This window comes from Syngnathus leptorhynchus, chromosome 5 (assembly GCF_054491065.1).
Source record: "Syngnathus leptorhynchus isolate UIUO chromosome 5, UIUO_Slep, whole genome shotgun sequence".
In the NCBI taxonomy this organism is placed as follows: Eukaryota; Metazoa; Chordata; class Actinopteri; order Syngnathiformes; family Syngnathidae; genus Syngnathus; species Syngnathus leptorhynchus.
In genome coordinates, this window is record NC_141199.1 from 3,286,121 (window position 1) to 3,302,076 (window position 15,956).

At 46.4% G+C, this 15,956-nt stretch overlaps 1 protein-coding gene across 5 annotated transcripts in view; it reads left to right on the forward strand.

Annotated features, from left to right (window-relative positions):
• tenm3 (teneurin transmembrane protein 3) overlaps nt 1-15,956 on the forward strand; it is a 329,857-nt gene that overhangs the window by 267,454 nt on the left and 46,447 nt on the right. For all 5 annotated transcript variants that reach the window (XM_085911853.1, XM_085911849.1, XM_085911850.1 and 2 more), the window contains 9 exons: nt 1,965-2,066; nt 3,249-3,422; nt 3,593-3,652; nt 3,778-3,940; nt 4,256-4,394; nt 4,489-4,594; nt 4,732-4,874; nt 5,070-5,248; nt 15,135-15,239. In XM_085911853.1, coding sequence (XP_085767979.1) covers nt 1,965-2,066; nt 3,249-3,422; nt 3,593-3,652; nt 3,778-3,940; nt 4,256-4,394; nt 4,489-4,594; nt 4,732-4,874; nt 5,070-5,248; nt 15,135-15,239 — 1,171 coding nt within the window. The remainder of the gene's footprint in view (nt 1-1,964; nt 2,067-3,248; nt 3,423-3,592; nt 3,653-3,777; nt 3,941-4,255; nt 4,395-4,488; nt 4,595-4,731; nt 4,875-5,069; nt 5,249-15,134; nt 15,240-15,956) is intronic.

Below are 15,956 nucleotides of genomic sequence, written 5' to 3' on the forward strand. Positions count from 1 at the left end.
AAAAAATATGGAAATTGGCACTGGTTGCAGAGATGCGTGTTTCCTGCTTGCAAAGGTGGCTTGTGTGAACATATCTGATGGACATAACACCTACATGCACAATTGCTCAAGATGCCATTTTTTTTTCTTTTTCAGCATGGAATGTTCTGCTTTTAAAAAATTAATAGGCTCAAGTCTGGTTTGTTAATATAATATATATCTAATATTGGCAAAGTTTCAGATTAGTAGCATGCATGATGTTGACATTTTTATATTTTGAGGGTCTAGTTGACCTCCAGTCTTCATTTATGGAATAAAAATAAACAAGATCCTTCTGACTTGGGCCCCCAGCACCATATCTAAAGCCAACAGTTGCAATTTTGGGTGTTAAACTGGATAGTACAAAGAACTAAGCAAAGGCCAGATATCAAAACTTTTCCATTGCTAATCCCTCTTTAAGTTCCCACTAAACGTTAGGCAAGCCCCCGAGCTTCCATCTTTAAAAATTGTGTTTATGCTTTTTACTTTCTTTGTAATTAATTTATTGTTTTAAATGTTTGTTGTTGTATTACTTATTTTTACTCCCTGTACAGCACTTTGTATGCAGTCGTTATTTTAAAGTGCTCTATAAATGCACTTGAGTTGAATTGAGGTTATTTCCATTCCCTTCTATGTGCAAAGACAACAATATTGAATTGAACACAAATCAAGCCTTAAAACGTCAATCATACCCCTTATTTGCTGAATAGTTTTTGCAGTATACAACTGAGAATTTGACTTTTTCAATCTAATCATTTCTTAGCAGCTTTTCCAGTGCAGACGTTTAGAGATCTAACCTACACACGGTGGACTTGTCAGTTAGTTAAAGGGATGATACACGGTCGGTCTGTTGGGTGGCAGGATTGGTTGGTTGGTTGGTTGGTTGGTTGGTTGGTTGGTTGGTTGGTTGGTTGGTTGGTTGGTTGGTTGGTTGGTTGGTTGGTTGGTTGGTTGGTTGGTTGGTTTAGTTGGGTTGCTCTGTCATAAAAAAAAGATCAATACATGTCTTACATAATTCAACACAGTTCATAGGAGTAGGAAGTAGAAAAACATATGCATAAATTATAAATTAAGAGAAATCATTGATCTTTTTGATAAACTAACACGACACATAATAATAATGAGTAACTAGTCCTACCTAAACATTTCAATACATATTAAGTAAATGTGAGGTAACTGATATACAGTTCATTAAACAAACATTGAGTAAATATGGGATAACACATATGCGACTACTTCAAACTCTATATAACATTTAACAAAGAAAAACAGTTCCGATCAACAACAATCTATGAATTAAAGCTACAGTTAACTAAAAGGAATGAAGTTATTTTGCACCTATGCAAAGAAGCTCTGCTCCTTGTTAGTGAATGCCTCTTACAGGAACAATGCACAAAGATAAGATAAGGACAGGAAGGATACGTAAAACTGACGGAGATCAAAAGATATCCCTGGAGCTAAATAGGAAGAACTTCGTTAACACAAGTGTCAACTCGTAAAAGATGAGGCCTCCAGATCTGGAAGGCCAAGGCTTCCCCAAGATTATTCCAACAAATACATTATTCACAAAATCATATAACGCAGATAAAAAAACAAAACCAATACTATGCAATCCTCTAAGTGTATTAAAATAATTGTACGTCCATAGTCAACTTTTCACATTTGTCGTGTGGAATTTACTGAGCTTGCATGGCTTTTGTGGTTTTCAGTCTTTGTGAGGAAAACAGAGTACCATGGAGGTAACCCAAACAGGTACAGGGAGAACTTGAACTCCTCTCTTGCCCTGAGAAACTTTAGGATGTGAGGTGACAGTTTCTAAACACTGCTCCACTGTGCTGCCTTACCAATTACTCTATATACGTACTGTATTTCTGGGAAGAACGTGTCATAAAAGCGTGATAGTTTGTCTGAGATAAAAGTCTCCACCTTGTTACCTCTACATCCAGGTTCGTTTGGAATGGCCCACTGATCTAGCAATCAGTCCCATGGACAACTCCATCTATGTTTTGGACAACAATGTTGTGCTGCAGATCACTGAAAATAGACAGGTATTGTCTGTATGTACATTCCTAATACTTTGTGATATACTGTGTGCTGCCTTTTTCTTTCTTACTCAGTGAAAAAGAAAACACCAACATCCTTTAATGTACCGTAATTTTCGGACTATAAGTAGCGGTTTTTTTCATAGTTTGAATGGGGGGGGGGGCGACTTATATGTGATTTTTTTCACAAATTTTCAAAATTCAAAAATCCGCGATGTAGTGAAACCGCGATAAACGAACCGCAATGTAGCAAGGGATTACTGTCATTTGAACTGCAAGTGACGTTACCAGTGCCGCGCAGCGGTTGTTTACATAAAGGACAAAAGATTCGATCACGGGATGACAAAGGGCCCCACGTTTGAAGGAGTTAATGATTTGGAGTGACACAAAGTTGGAAAAACGTATTTATGTTAGTTATTTGATATAATTTATTTTGTGTCGCAACTTGTATATGTTTTTATCGTTACAGTTCAGTAGTTGTTGGCTCGTTGAACTCTTGTTTTGTTAAATAAAGAGCCGTTTACCAAACCCACATCTTTCCTGGTACTTTGTTAACGCTACAATATAGTTATATACTAGATCTGTGCGGCGCACGCGCGGCGTTGTTGACATAAAGGAGAGGAATCTGATCGATTGATTTAATGATTAAGAGTGACACAGATGGTTTGATAATATTGTTGTTATATGATAGTTATTTGAAATATACTTTATATATTGTTATATGTGTCTGTGGAATAATTAGAAATGCAACTTACAACGAGTCTGATGTCAGCGGCGCGGCGCATATGCGCCGCATACGCGGCACTGTTGACATAAAGGACAATCGATGGATTTAATGAATTGGAGTGACACAGATGGTTTGATAAACGTGTTGTTTACTTATTTGAATAATTCTGAATGTTACGTCAGGCCCGTTCTCAGCTCCTCGTTTGTGTATATGTCACGTTAGCATATCGTATCGTTTAGCCTGTTGTTGCTGGTTTATGTCTGTTCTTGGTGTTGGATTTTTAGAAATAAATTTGCCCCAAAAGTGCGACTTATACTCCGGTGCGACTTATACATGTTTTTTTTTTTCACTTTATTGTGCATTTTATGGCTGGTGCGACTTATACTCCGGAGCGACTTATAGTCCGAAAATTACAGTAATTAACTATGTCATTAAGGAATACTGTTTGGGTGTGTGTTCAGGTTCGTATCGTGGCAGGCCGTCCCATGCACTGCCAAGTACCTGGTATTGAATACACTATGGGAAAAAAAGCTGTTCAGACCATGCTAGAGGGAGCAACAGCCATTTCTTTGTCCTACAATGGCATTCTGTACATCACAGAGACAGATGAGAAAAAAATCCATCGCATTCGACAGGTAATCTTCAACCTGTGGGGTGGAGGGCATTATATGGTGGTCCTAAGCATTTTGGAGGGCCCTGTGAACCTTCCCCAGGTTGACACTATCGCTAAAAAATGTTTTAATCTCTCAGATATTGGTCCACGTAGACTTTGATTTCCCCCACTATTTTAACTACTTGTTCCTAGGTCTCAACTGATGGAGAAATTTTTTATGTTGCCGGAGCACCATCTGATTGTGACTGCAAGGTACTTAAATCACCCAATTTCTCATTTCATATCTAGATTGCTGTACAATGTAATTTCCAAAAGCTTTAGTTATAATGTTAATGATGATCATCTGTCTCACATCCTGTCTGATTTATTTGCTACAGAATGATGCCAACTGTGACTGTTACCAAACAGGAGATGGTTATGCAAAAGATGCAAGACTTAATTGTCCTTCCTCTTTGGTGGTATCCCCGGATGGGACACTATACGTGGCCGATCTAGGGAATATTCGCATTCGAGCAATCCGGCGGAACCAACCACTTACTGGTATACAATTTAATTGAATTTAATTTATTGACTGGACAATTACAGTCCAACTTAGCACAACGATGGGTGCCATTAGGTAAACATGTTACCTCTAATGTGTGTAAGCATTTTTCATCCAAATAGTGTTGTGCATTAACCAATGACTCAGGTCAAGGGTTCAAAATAAACACTTTGATGTGTGTGTGTGTGTGTGTGTGTGTGTGTGTTGTGTGTGTGTGTGTGTGTGTGGTGTGGTGTGTGTGTGTGTGTGTGTGTGTGTGTGTGTGTGTGTGTGTGTGTGTGTGCGTGTGTGTGTGTGTGTGTGTGTGTCCTCAGGCTCTTTAGCATCTGGTCCCAGCTATTATGAAGTGGCCTCTCCAGCCTCCCAGGAGCTCTATGTGTTTGACTTGAATGGAACACACCAATTCACACTATCCCTAGTCACTGGGGACTATAAATACAATTTTAGCTACAGGTTGGTGTGGGATATGAGATTTGTAAGCTTTTACTCCCCATCCTTCCCCGTCAGTAACATAATATACCATGTTGATGTTTTTTTTTTTTTTAAGCAATGAGGAGGATTTAACAGCAGTGACTGACAGCAGCGGTAACACCCTCCGTATACGTAGAGATACCAACAGGATGCCTGTACGTGTGGTTGCGCCAGACAATCAGGTGAGTTAAGACCTAACACAAAGATAAACTACTGAGCTGTCTTTCGAAATATCAGTAGGGTGTTGTATCTGGCCATAAAACTATCAAGAGATTGTACACAAACCCCATGTATGCCGTGCCCACGCTTCTATGTATAGGTCATCTGGCTGACCATCGGAACAAATGGGGGTCTGAAGTCTCTCACATCCCAGGGTCAAGAGCTGGTCTTGTTTAGTTACCATGGCAACAGTGGCTTACTAGCGACCAAAAGCATCCAAATTGGGTGGACTACTTTTTATGAGTAAGTATATATTTTTATTTTTATTTGTGGTGATCACAAGAAAAAACTGTATAGATTTGCTCTAAATACGACTCGTGTAATTTCATTAGTTTCCAACCATTGCCTCCTGCTGTGTCCATGGATATTTTTATATTATGGAAACTCATTTGATATATCTCAATTACCCACCCCTTTTCCTGTTCACTTTACCTACAGTTATGACGGTGAGGGTCGTTTGACTAATGTAACCTTCCCCACTGGCATGGTTACCAATCTCCACGGCGACATGTCATCAGGGGCAGTTGCTGTGGATATTGAGACGTCAGGGAGGGACGAGGATGTTTCCATAACGACTAACCTGTCATCTATAGACTCATTCTACACTCTGGTGCAGGGTAAGAGCTTAGATTTGAGAGCTTGGTGTTGCAGTCTTAAATCATGTGTATTGTACTGCATTAAGTTTGAACACATGTGCTGTCTTTAACTGAGGTAATTGGTTGAATTAAAATAACATAACTTGGCAAGTAGGTGGCACGGTGGTGCACCGGTTAGCACATTGGTGCACTGGTTAGCACATCCGCCCCACAGTTCAGGATTCCATCTCAGGCTCTCCCTGTATGGGGTTTGCATGTTCTCCCCATGCATGCATGGCGTTTCCTCCCACCACTTTGATTTCCTCCCACTTCCCAAAAACATGCATGGTGGGCTGATTGAGCACTCCAAATTGCCCATAGGTATGAGTGTGGGTGATTGTTCGTCTTTGTCTGCCTTGCAATTGGCTGGCAACCGATTAAGGGTGTCCCCCGCCTACTGCTCGATGACTGCTGGGATAGGCTCCAGCACGCTAGCGACCTCAGTGGGGACAAGCAGTACAGAAAATGGATGGATAACTTGGCAAGTATTTAATCATTCTTAGTAATGGCATGTAGGAGGATATTTCAGAATTGCTTTCATTATCTGTATTGAGCAGTATTCTTTTTTGCATTTAATGATGACAATGACAGAATACTATAATACATTATCGACAAAAAGCTGAAAATAATCGGAAAAGTCACTTAAAATATTTAAGAGAAATAACAGTAACAATACAAGCTTCACATGAAACATTTTGTACCCTACTTCTTTTCTGCTTCGTTTTGCTGTAAACTACTATAACGTACCAAAATCCATTTTGCCTCCCTCGCACTTACTACTAAATACTAACCCTAACCCACTTACTTTCATATACAACACCTTAGATTTTCTCAAATTGTAGGGTAGGTTTTGCTTTAAAAACACTTGTTAATTTGCCAACATTACACAGTATGTCATGTTATGCTTGAACAAGGAGGCAAATCATATATTTTGCATACCCTGGTTCAATATGAACTAATGAGCCAGTTTAACCAAGGTCATGTGTGGCCAGCAGTAATTTGTTTTAGTTCACATTATGTCTACCCAGAGTGTGAGACAAACACAGCAGGGCAGTATTGATTGGGACGTAATAAGTTATTCAGCACCATTGACACATGAAGTGTTCCCCTGCATCGATACATATACATTATTTATGATTTAATCTCACACTGGTTCAGTATGCAGCTAGTCTACAAAGTTCTATGAGCTGTCCTATGAGCTTTGTAAACAATGAACGATTAGAGTATGTTGCATTTTAGGCAATATAATTCAATTAATTGTGGACTATAAAAAAAGTCATAAAAATATCATGTAAAGGTAGGATTTTAGGAATACATCTTTTAATATTTTCAACTGTAATCAGGTGGTATTACAAATTAAGATAAGAATATCCCTTTGGACTAAAATATTGAAGTGAATACAGAAGTTTCTTTCGTTTTGTTCTGAACACAAATCGCCCGCTTCCATCCCACATTGTTGTTCTCGATCTGCAGCTGCAAATAAAGCTATCTGCAAGTCACCATATCCATAAATCTCTTACTATCTCCTAGCCGGCAGGTCCTTTAACTGATATCCCACTGTTCCATGTGGTGCTCTTTGTTGGCATGAAACCACTTTACAATTTTCACATGTCGAGAGGTATCAAATCCAAGTCCACAATGTAAAAACCCTGCCTTAGTTTGGCTTTAGTGCCACAGGTGCTTCTATTGAACCGAACAAGCAGGTAAACAAGGACCATCTCAAATTGAAGAACGCTGAGAACGGTCCTGTGAACACACCAAGTATGGTCTTCCTAAGCACATAAGAACTTTTTTCCAAAGAAGGAGAGTTTCTTTATAAATTGGAACAGCTATGTACTTTTCAGTTTCCCCTCCGTCTGTGACATGTTTCTGTGATAGTAGCATGAAATGCACCATGGGATATTTCCCTCGCCAAGCCATTCCAAGAACTAACCAATGCTTCCTTGGTTCAAGCTATCTGACAAAAACAACATTTGCGTATTCCATGCGTTCTTGGTATATTCATACTTTCAATTGGAACAGTACTTGTGCCGCCACTGAAGACATTTCAGGATATCAAAATGACGTAAGAACAGATGAGCACGCTTATTGAGAAATGGCCAATTTCTCGGAACTTACTCGTTTACGTGCCAGTTGATTAGACTGTGGCAGGGTTTCTATTCTCTGGGCATAGATTTAACACAACTGTTGCTCACAAATGTCCACTTTTTGGAGTGTATTAAGCCTTCCCAGCTTGAGCCCTCTGCGTCATCAATCTGTACAATTCTGTCCCTCCTTCCTTTGCGTCCAAGCTCTCATACAACTCATATACTGTACTTTCTGTGGGCTCTTCTACTTTGATGTCCTCTTCTTTAACTCCTGTCTGTGGTCCTCACTCCTCTTTCTACCAAATCCCTTCTTCATCATCCTCTTCTTCTCAACACTTCTGAATAACTTTGTTTGGTGTTCATTATCTTCTTATGTCTGCCCAGAAAAACATCAAATAATTTCCTACTGATCTCCCAAATTACTCCTGCTATATCAGCTCAATCATCTGCAAGCTCATCAAGACAACACAAAACCTTTCTTGACTCATAAAATGTCTTCTTTGTTAACCTTCATCATTCGGTCTTCAGGTCTACCCCTATTAACACTCTTCCTTTTTCCCCACCACCATAATCATCTCATGTACTATCATCTGATGATGTCTGAATGTGGTCTTTCTTGTCACCAATGAACAACATCAAATCTCTCTCAGATTTCATCAACTACATACAAAACAGTCCACCTGAGTGTGACTGCTGTCACTCTTGCCTGTCATCCTGTGCTCCTCTCTCTTTTGGAAATAAGCGTTTGGCACATCCATTTCCTTCGTCTCCAAAACTCATCACCATCTGTCAAATCCCTTGTCTTAAGACAACCCTGCCCATCGAATGAGCGCTACTTTTTTACATCACTCTCTGAATGTAGAATCCATCCATCCATCTTCTTCCCCTTATTCGGGGTCGGGTCGTGGGGGCAGCAGCTTTAGGAGGGACTCCCAGACTTCCGCCTCCCCAGCCACTTTATCCAGCTCACCCCGGGGATCCCAAGGTGTTCCCAAACCAGCTGAGAGACATAGCTTCTCCAGCGCGTCCTGGGTCGTCCCCGGGGTCTCCTACCGGTGGGACATGCCCGGAGAGGCGTCCAGGAGGCCTCCTGATGAGATGCCCGAGCAACCTCATCTGGCTCCTCTCAACGTGGAGAAGTAGCAGCTCTACTCAGAGTCTCTCCCGGATGACCGAGCTTCTCACCCTATCTCTAAGGGAGAGCCCGGACACCCTGCGGAAGAAACTCATTTCAGCCACTTGTATCCTGGATCTCGTTCTTTCGGTCACGACCAATAGCTTGTGACCATAGGTGAGGCTAGGAGCATAGATTGACCGGTAAATCGGGAGCTTTCCCTTTTGGCTCAGCTCTCTCTTCACCACAACGGACCGGTACAGACTCCGCATGACTGCCGATGCTGCACCGATCCGCCTGTCGATCTCGCGCTCCAACCTGCCCTCACTGCAGAAAAGATCATTGGAATCAACCTCCCATCTATCCAAGACTTGTACCTGTCCAGGACCAGGAAACGTGCAAGCAACATCTCTACAGACCCTTCTCACCCAGGTTACAGTCTGTTTGAAGTACTCCCCTCCGGACGGCGTTATAGAGCTCTGTACGCCAAAACCAGCAGACACAGAGACAGCCTCTTCCCCCATGCTGTTGCTCTGATGAACTCACACCACTCTTAGAGTCTCAGAGTCATTGCTGTGCAATAACATCCTGCTCTCCACACCTTTTTGGATTGTCTACACTGTTTGTACTATGTGTCTTCTCTGCATCCATTGCAGCCTGGTCATCCTGGAAGAGGGACCCTCCCATCTGTGGTCTCTTCTCAAGGTTTCTCATTTCCCTTAGTTGGAGTTTTGAGTTTTTCCTTGCCCTCATGGGAGTTTAAGATAAGGGGATGGCTGACAATATTTGTCATTTGTCATTTTCACATGTCCTGAGTGTTGTTAGTCACCTAAATAGTGAACAAAGGCTGTGACGTACCGAAGTCAAATTCCTTGTTTGGCACGCTCAAACATGGCGAATAAAAATTCATCATTCATCATTCATCTTCATCTTCTTCCGCTTATCCAGGGTCGGGTCGCGGGGGCAGCAGCTTTAGGAGGGACTCCCAGACCTCCCTCTCCCCAGCCACTTCCTCCAGCTCATCCCGGGGGATCCCAAGGCGTTCCCAGGCCAGCCGAGAGACGTAGTCTCTCCAGCGCGTCCTGGGTCGACCCCGGGGTCTCCTACCGGTGGGACATGCCCGGAACACCTCCCCAGGGAGGCGTCCAGGAGGCATCCTGATGAGATGCCCGAGCCACCTCATCTGGCTCCTCTCAACGTGGAGGAGCAGCGGCTCTACTCCGAGTCTCTCCCGGATGACCGAGCTTCTCACCCTATCTCTAAGGGAGAGCCCGGACACCCTGCGGAGGAAACTCATTTCAGCCGCTTGTATCCTGGATCTCGTTGTTTCGGTCACGACCCATAGCTCGTGACCATAGGTGAGGGTAGGAGCGTAGATCGACCGGTAAATCGAGAGCTTTGCCTTTTGGCTCAGCTCTCTCTTCACCACGACGGACCGGTACAGAGTCCGCATTACTGCCGACGCTGCACCGATCCGCCTGTCGATCTCGCGCTCCATCCTGCCCTCGCTCGTGAACAAGACCCCAAGATACTTGAACTCCTCCACTTGGGGCAGGATCTCATCCCCGATCCGGAGAGGGCATTCCACCCTTTTCCGACCGAGGACCATCGACTCGGATTTGGAGGTACTGACCCTCATCCCGACCGCTTCACACTCGGCTGCGAACCGCTCCAGTGAGAGCTGGAGATCACGGACTGAAGAAGCCAACAGCACCACGTCATCTGCAAAAAGCAGTGACGCGATGCTGAGGTCCCCAAACCGGACCCCCTCAACGCCTCGGCTGCGCCTAGAAATTCTGTCCATAAAAATTATGAACAGAATCGGTGACAAAGGGCAGCCTTGGCGGAGTCCAACCCTCACTGGGAACGAATCCGACTTACTGCCGGAAATGCGGACCAAACTCTGGCATCGGTGATACAGGGACCGAACCGCCCTTATCAGTTGGCTCGGCACCCCGTACTCCCGAAGCACCCCCCAGAGAACCTCCCGAGGGACACGGTCGAACGCCTTCTCCAAGTCCACAAAACACATGTGGACTGGTTGGGCGAACTCCCATGCACCCTCGAGGATCCTGCCGAGGGTGTAGAGCTGGTCCACTGTTCCACGGCCAGGACGAAAGCCACACTGCTCCTCCTGAATCCGAGGTTCGACCTCCCGACGGATCCTCCTCTCCAGCACCCCTGAATAGACCTTACCAGGGAGGCTGAGGAGTGTGATTCCCCTGTAATTGGAACACACCCTCCGGTCCCCCTTCTTAAAGAGGGGAACCACCACCCCAGTCTGCCAATCCAGAGGCACCGTCCCCGATGTCCACGCAATGTTGTAGAGGCGTGTCAGCCATGACAGCCCCACAACATCCAGAGCCTTTAAGAACTCCGGGCGGATCTCATCCACCCCCGGGGCCTTGCCACCGAGGAGTTTTTTGACTACCTCAGTGACTTCGACCTCCGAGATTGGAGAGTCCGCCTCAGAGTCCCCAGGCCCTGCTTCCACAATGGAAGGCGTGTCGGTGGAATTGAGGAGGTCTTCGAAGTATTCCCCCCACCGACTCACGACATCCCGAGTCGAGGTCAGCAGCACACCATCTCCACTGTAAACAGTGTTGACCGTGCACTGCTTCCCCTTCCTGAGACGCCGGATGGTGGACCAGAATTTCCTCGAAGCCGTCCGGAAGTCATTCTCCATGGCCTCGCCAAACTCCTCCCACGCCCGAGTTTTTGCCTCAGCAACCGCCGAAGCCGCGTTCCGCTTGGCCATCCGGTACCTGTCAGCTGCCTCCGGAGTCCCGCAGGCCAAAAAGGCCCTATAGGACTCCTTCTTCAGCTTGACGGCATCCCTTACCGCCGGTGTCCACCACCGGGTTCGGGGATTGCCGCCACGACAGGCACCAACAACCTTACGGCCACAGCTCCGGTCGGCTGCCTCAACAGTGGAGGCGCGGAACAAGGTCCACTCGGACTCAATGTCCCCCGCCTCCCTCGGACGTGGAAAAAGCTCTGCCGGAGGTGGAAGTTGAAGCTCTTCCTGACAGGGGATTCTGACAGACGTTCCCAGCAGACCCTCACAGAGCGTTTGGGCCTGCCAGGTCGGACCGGCATCTTCCCCCACCATCGGAGCCAACCCACCACCAGGTGGTGATCAGTTGACAGCTCCGCCCCTCTCTTCACCCGAGTGTCCAAAACATGCGGCCGCAAATCCGATGACACGACTACAAGGTCGATCAACGAACTGCGGCCTAGGGTGTCCTGGTGCCAAGTGCACACATGGACACCCTTATGCTTGAACATGGTGTTCATTATAGAAAATCCGTGTCGAGCACAGAATTCCAATAATAGAACACCGCTCGGGTTCAGATCGGGGGGGCCGTTCCTCCCAATCACGCCCTTCCAGGTCTCACTGTCATTGCCCACGTGAGCATTGAAGTCACCCAGTAGAACGATGGAGTCCCCAGAAGGAGCGCTCTCCAGCACTTCCTCCAGGGACTCTAAGAAGGGTGGGTACTCTGAGCTGCCGTTCGGTGCATAAACACAGAACACAGTCAGGACCCGTCCCCCCACCCGAAGGCGGAGGGAGGCTACCCTTTCGCTCACCGGGGTGAACCCCAATGTGCAGGCGCCCAGCCGGGGGGCAATAAGTATGCCAACACCTGTTCGACGCCTCTCACCGTGGGCAACTCCAGAGTGGAAGAGAGTCCAGCCCCTCTCGAGAGGACTTGTACCAGAGCCCAAACTATGTGTGGAGGCAAGGCCGACTATATCTAGTCGGAACCTTTCTGCCTCACACACCAGCTCGGGCTCCTTTCCAGCCAGAGAGGTGACATTCCATGTCCCTAGAGCCAGTTTCTGCAGCCGGGGATCGGACCGCCAAGGTCCCCGCCTTTGGCCTTTGCCCAGCTCACTATGCACCCGACCCCTTTGGCCCCTCCTATAGGTGGTGACCCCATTGAAAGGGGGACCCACGTCTTCTTTTCGGGCTATGCCCGACCGGACCCCATGAGCGAAGGCCCGGCCACCAGGCGCTCGCCTTTGAGCCCCACCTCCAGGCCTGGCTCCAGAGAGGGGCCCCGGTGACCCGCGTCCGGGCGAGGGAAAACAACGTCCATTTATCGTAATCATCATCAGGGGTCTTCTAAGCCGTGCTTTGTCTGGCCCCTCACCTAGGACCCTTCTGCCATGGGTGACCCTACCAGGGGCATGAAGCCCCAGACAACATGGCTCCTAGGATCATAGGGGCACGCAAACCCCTCCACCATGATAAGGTGACGACTCACGGAGGGGCGAATAAAAATTCTTGAATCTTTAATCTCACTCGTGAACAAGACCCCAACATACTTGAACTCCTCCACTTGGGGCAGGATCTAATCCCCGATCTGGAGAGGGCATTCCACCCTTTTTCGACCGAGGACCATGGTAACATTGGTTACCTGCAGTGCCATTTCTACTCAATCCAGTGTCTTGGATTGTGACAGGCACAACGCATTTGGTAAAGTGCACTCGCTTCTTTCAACTTACATATTTTCTTTCTTTCTAACACATTTTCTTTGATTTTAAAAACAGCACATCGGAATAAAAAGACATTTTGCCATGCATAATACTCATTTGTTATGGTTTGAAATTTTGTGGCGCTATTCTTTGTATCGAAGAATCTCCAAATCGGAGGTGCTGACCCTCATCCCGACCGCTTCACACTCAGCTGCGAACCGCTCCAGTTAGAGCTGGAGATCACGGCCTGAAGAAGCCAACAGCACCACATCATCTGCAATCAGACGTGATGCTGAGGTCCCCAAACCGAACCCCCTCAACGCCTCGGCTGCGCGTAGAAATTCTGTCCATAAAAATTATGAACACAATCGGTGACAAAGGTCAGCCTTGGTGGAGTCCAATCCTCACTGGAAACGAACTTACTTACTGCCGGAAATGCGGACCAAACTCTGGGATTGGTGATACAGGGACCAAACCGGCCTTATCAGTTGGCTCGGCACTCCATACTCCCGAAGCACGCTCCACAGATTCTCCCGAGAGGCACGGTTGAACGCCTTCTCCAAGTCCACAAAACACGTGGACTGGTTGGGCGAACTCCAATGCACACTCAAGGATCCTGCTGAGGGTGTAGAGCTGGTCCACTGTTCCACGGCCAGGACGAAAGCCACACTGCTCCTCCTGAATCCGAGGTTTGACCTCCCGACGGACCTTCCTCTCCAGCACCCCTGAATAGACCTTACCAGGGAGGCTGAGGAGTGTGATTCCCCTGTAATTGGAACACACCCTCCGGTCCCCCTTCTTAAAGAGGGGAACCACCACCCCAGTCTGCCAATCCAGAGGCAACATCCCCGATGTCCACGCAATGCTGTAGAGGGATGTGAACCATAACAGCCCCACAACATCCAGAGCCTTTAAGAACTCCGGGCAGATCTCATCCACCCATGGGGCCCTGCCATCGAGGAGTTTTTTAACTACCTCAGTGACTTCGACTCCAGAGATTGGAGAGTCCGCCTCAGAGTCTCCAGGCCCTGCTTCCACAATGGAAGGCTTGTCGGTGGAATTGAGGAGGTCTTCGAAGTATTCTCCCCACCAACTCATGACGTCCCGAGTCAAGGTTGACAGCACGCCATCTCCACTGTAAACAGTGTTGACTGTGCACTGCTTCCCCTCCTGAGATGCCGGATGGTGGACCAGAATTTCCTCGAAGCCGTCCGGAAGTCTCCTCCCACGCCCGGGTTTTTGCCTCAGCAACCGCCGAAGCCGCGTTCCGCTTGGCTATCCGGTACCTGTCAGCTGCCTCCGGAGTCCCCCAGGCCAAAACGGCCCAATAGGATTCCTTCTTCAGCTTGACGGCATCCCTTACCGCCGGTGTCCACAAGCGGATTCGGGGATTGCCAAAGCCGCGTTCCGCTTGGCCATCCGGTACCTGTCAGCTGCCTCCGGAGCCCCCCAGGCCAAAACGGCCCGATAGGATTCCTTCTTCAGCTTGACAGCACGCCATCTCCACTGTAAACAAGTCTGACAGGTGCTCGCCTTCAAGCCCCACCTGCAGGCCTGGCTCCAGAGGGGGGCCCCGGTGACCGGCGTCCGGGCGAGGGAAAACGAAGTCCATTTGTCTGTTTCGTCATAAGGGGCTTGGGTGAGCCGTGCTTTGTCTGGCCCCTCACCTAGGACCCTTTTGCCATGGGTGACCCTACCAGGGGCATGAAGCCCCAGACAACATGGCTCCTTGGATCATAGGGGCGCACAAACACCTCCTCCACGATAAGGTGACGACTCACGGAGGGGTGAATCTAGAATCCATTTATGTTTATCTGCCATGACCAATGATAAAAATATTTTGTAGTTTAGTTTAGTTTGTAGGTTGGTGGAATAAAGCCTCTTGTTTAGTCATCACTTCTGCTCATTAACTCACATGCACACACGCAACACACACCATTAGTGCTGTGAGGTCAAGCGAAACCTAATTAAAAGAGGCAGCGGGATGCTAATACCTGCTCTGTGCTCCATTAGCATGTTCAAATAAGGCAATGGAAATTAATTGACCTCTTTTCGCTGCCTTTTGTTAATTGTCTTATCATTCTTCTGTCTCCTTTTATAACCACACCCTTAAGAATCAATTAGGTTTTTTTTAAGAAATATATCTCATCTTTATGGTAATTCCGTGTTCCTCTACCCCCCCCAGACCAGCTTCGAAACAGCTACCAAGTGGGTAATGATCATTCTCTTAGAGTCATCTATGCCAATGGGATGGATACACATTATCAGACTGAGCCTCATATTCTGGCAGGTAAGTTCACAAACTGAATGAGAAGTCCTGCTGTTACAGTGTATAGGCTGCTTTATGATTTACATATACGGTAATTTCTAGAGTATGAGCTGCACCTGTTTATAAGCCGCACCATCAAAAAATCGCAGATTTTTTTTCAAATTCACAAGTAAGCCGCACCGTACTTTAAGCTGCATGTGCATGGGAGTTATTTACAAAGAAAGATGGTACACAGAAAGCCTTTTTAAAGTTTTAATAACATACTAAAGTATGTTAAAATGTTAAAGACATCTTAAAACATGTCTTTCTAAACGCTGACTGTGACGCGGCAGTAATACCGCAGCAACACGGAAGCGTGCACGCAAGTTATTTACAAAGAAAGACAGTACACAGAAATCCTTTTTAAAGTTTTAATAACATACCTTAACATTTCTTTCCAAACACTGCCTGTGACGCGGCAGTAATACCGCAGCAACACGGACGTAACACAGCATTAATAGGGCTGGATTAAAAAAAAACATACCGTTAAAAGTAGTAAAAGACGCAGCGGTAACACAGCAGCAACACGGTAGCATAGCACTAACAGGGTTGGTTAAAAAAACATAGCAGTAAAAGTAAAAAAAGAGCCAGTAAAAGAGCCGTCTTCATCTTCTTCCTGTGCACTGAAACCATCAAAGTCTTCCTCCTCAGAGTCCGATTGGAATAGCGTTAGATATCCTTTGCCACACACTTTCTCAG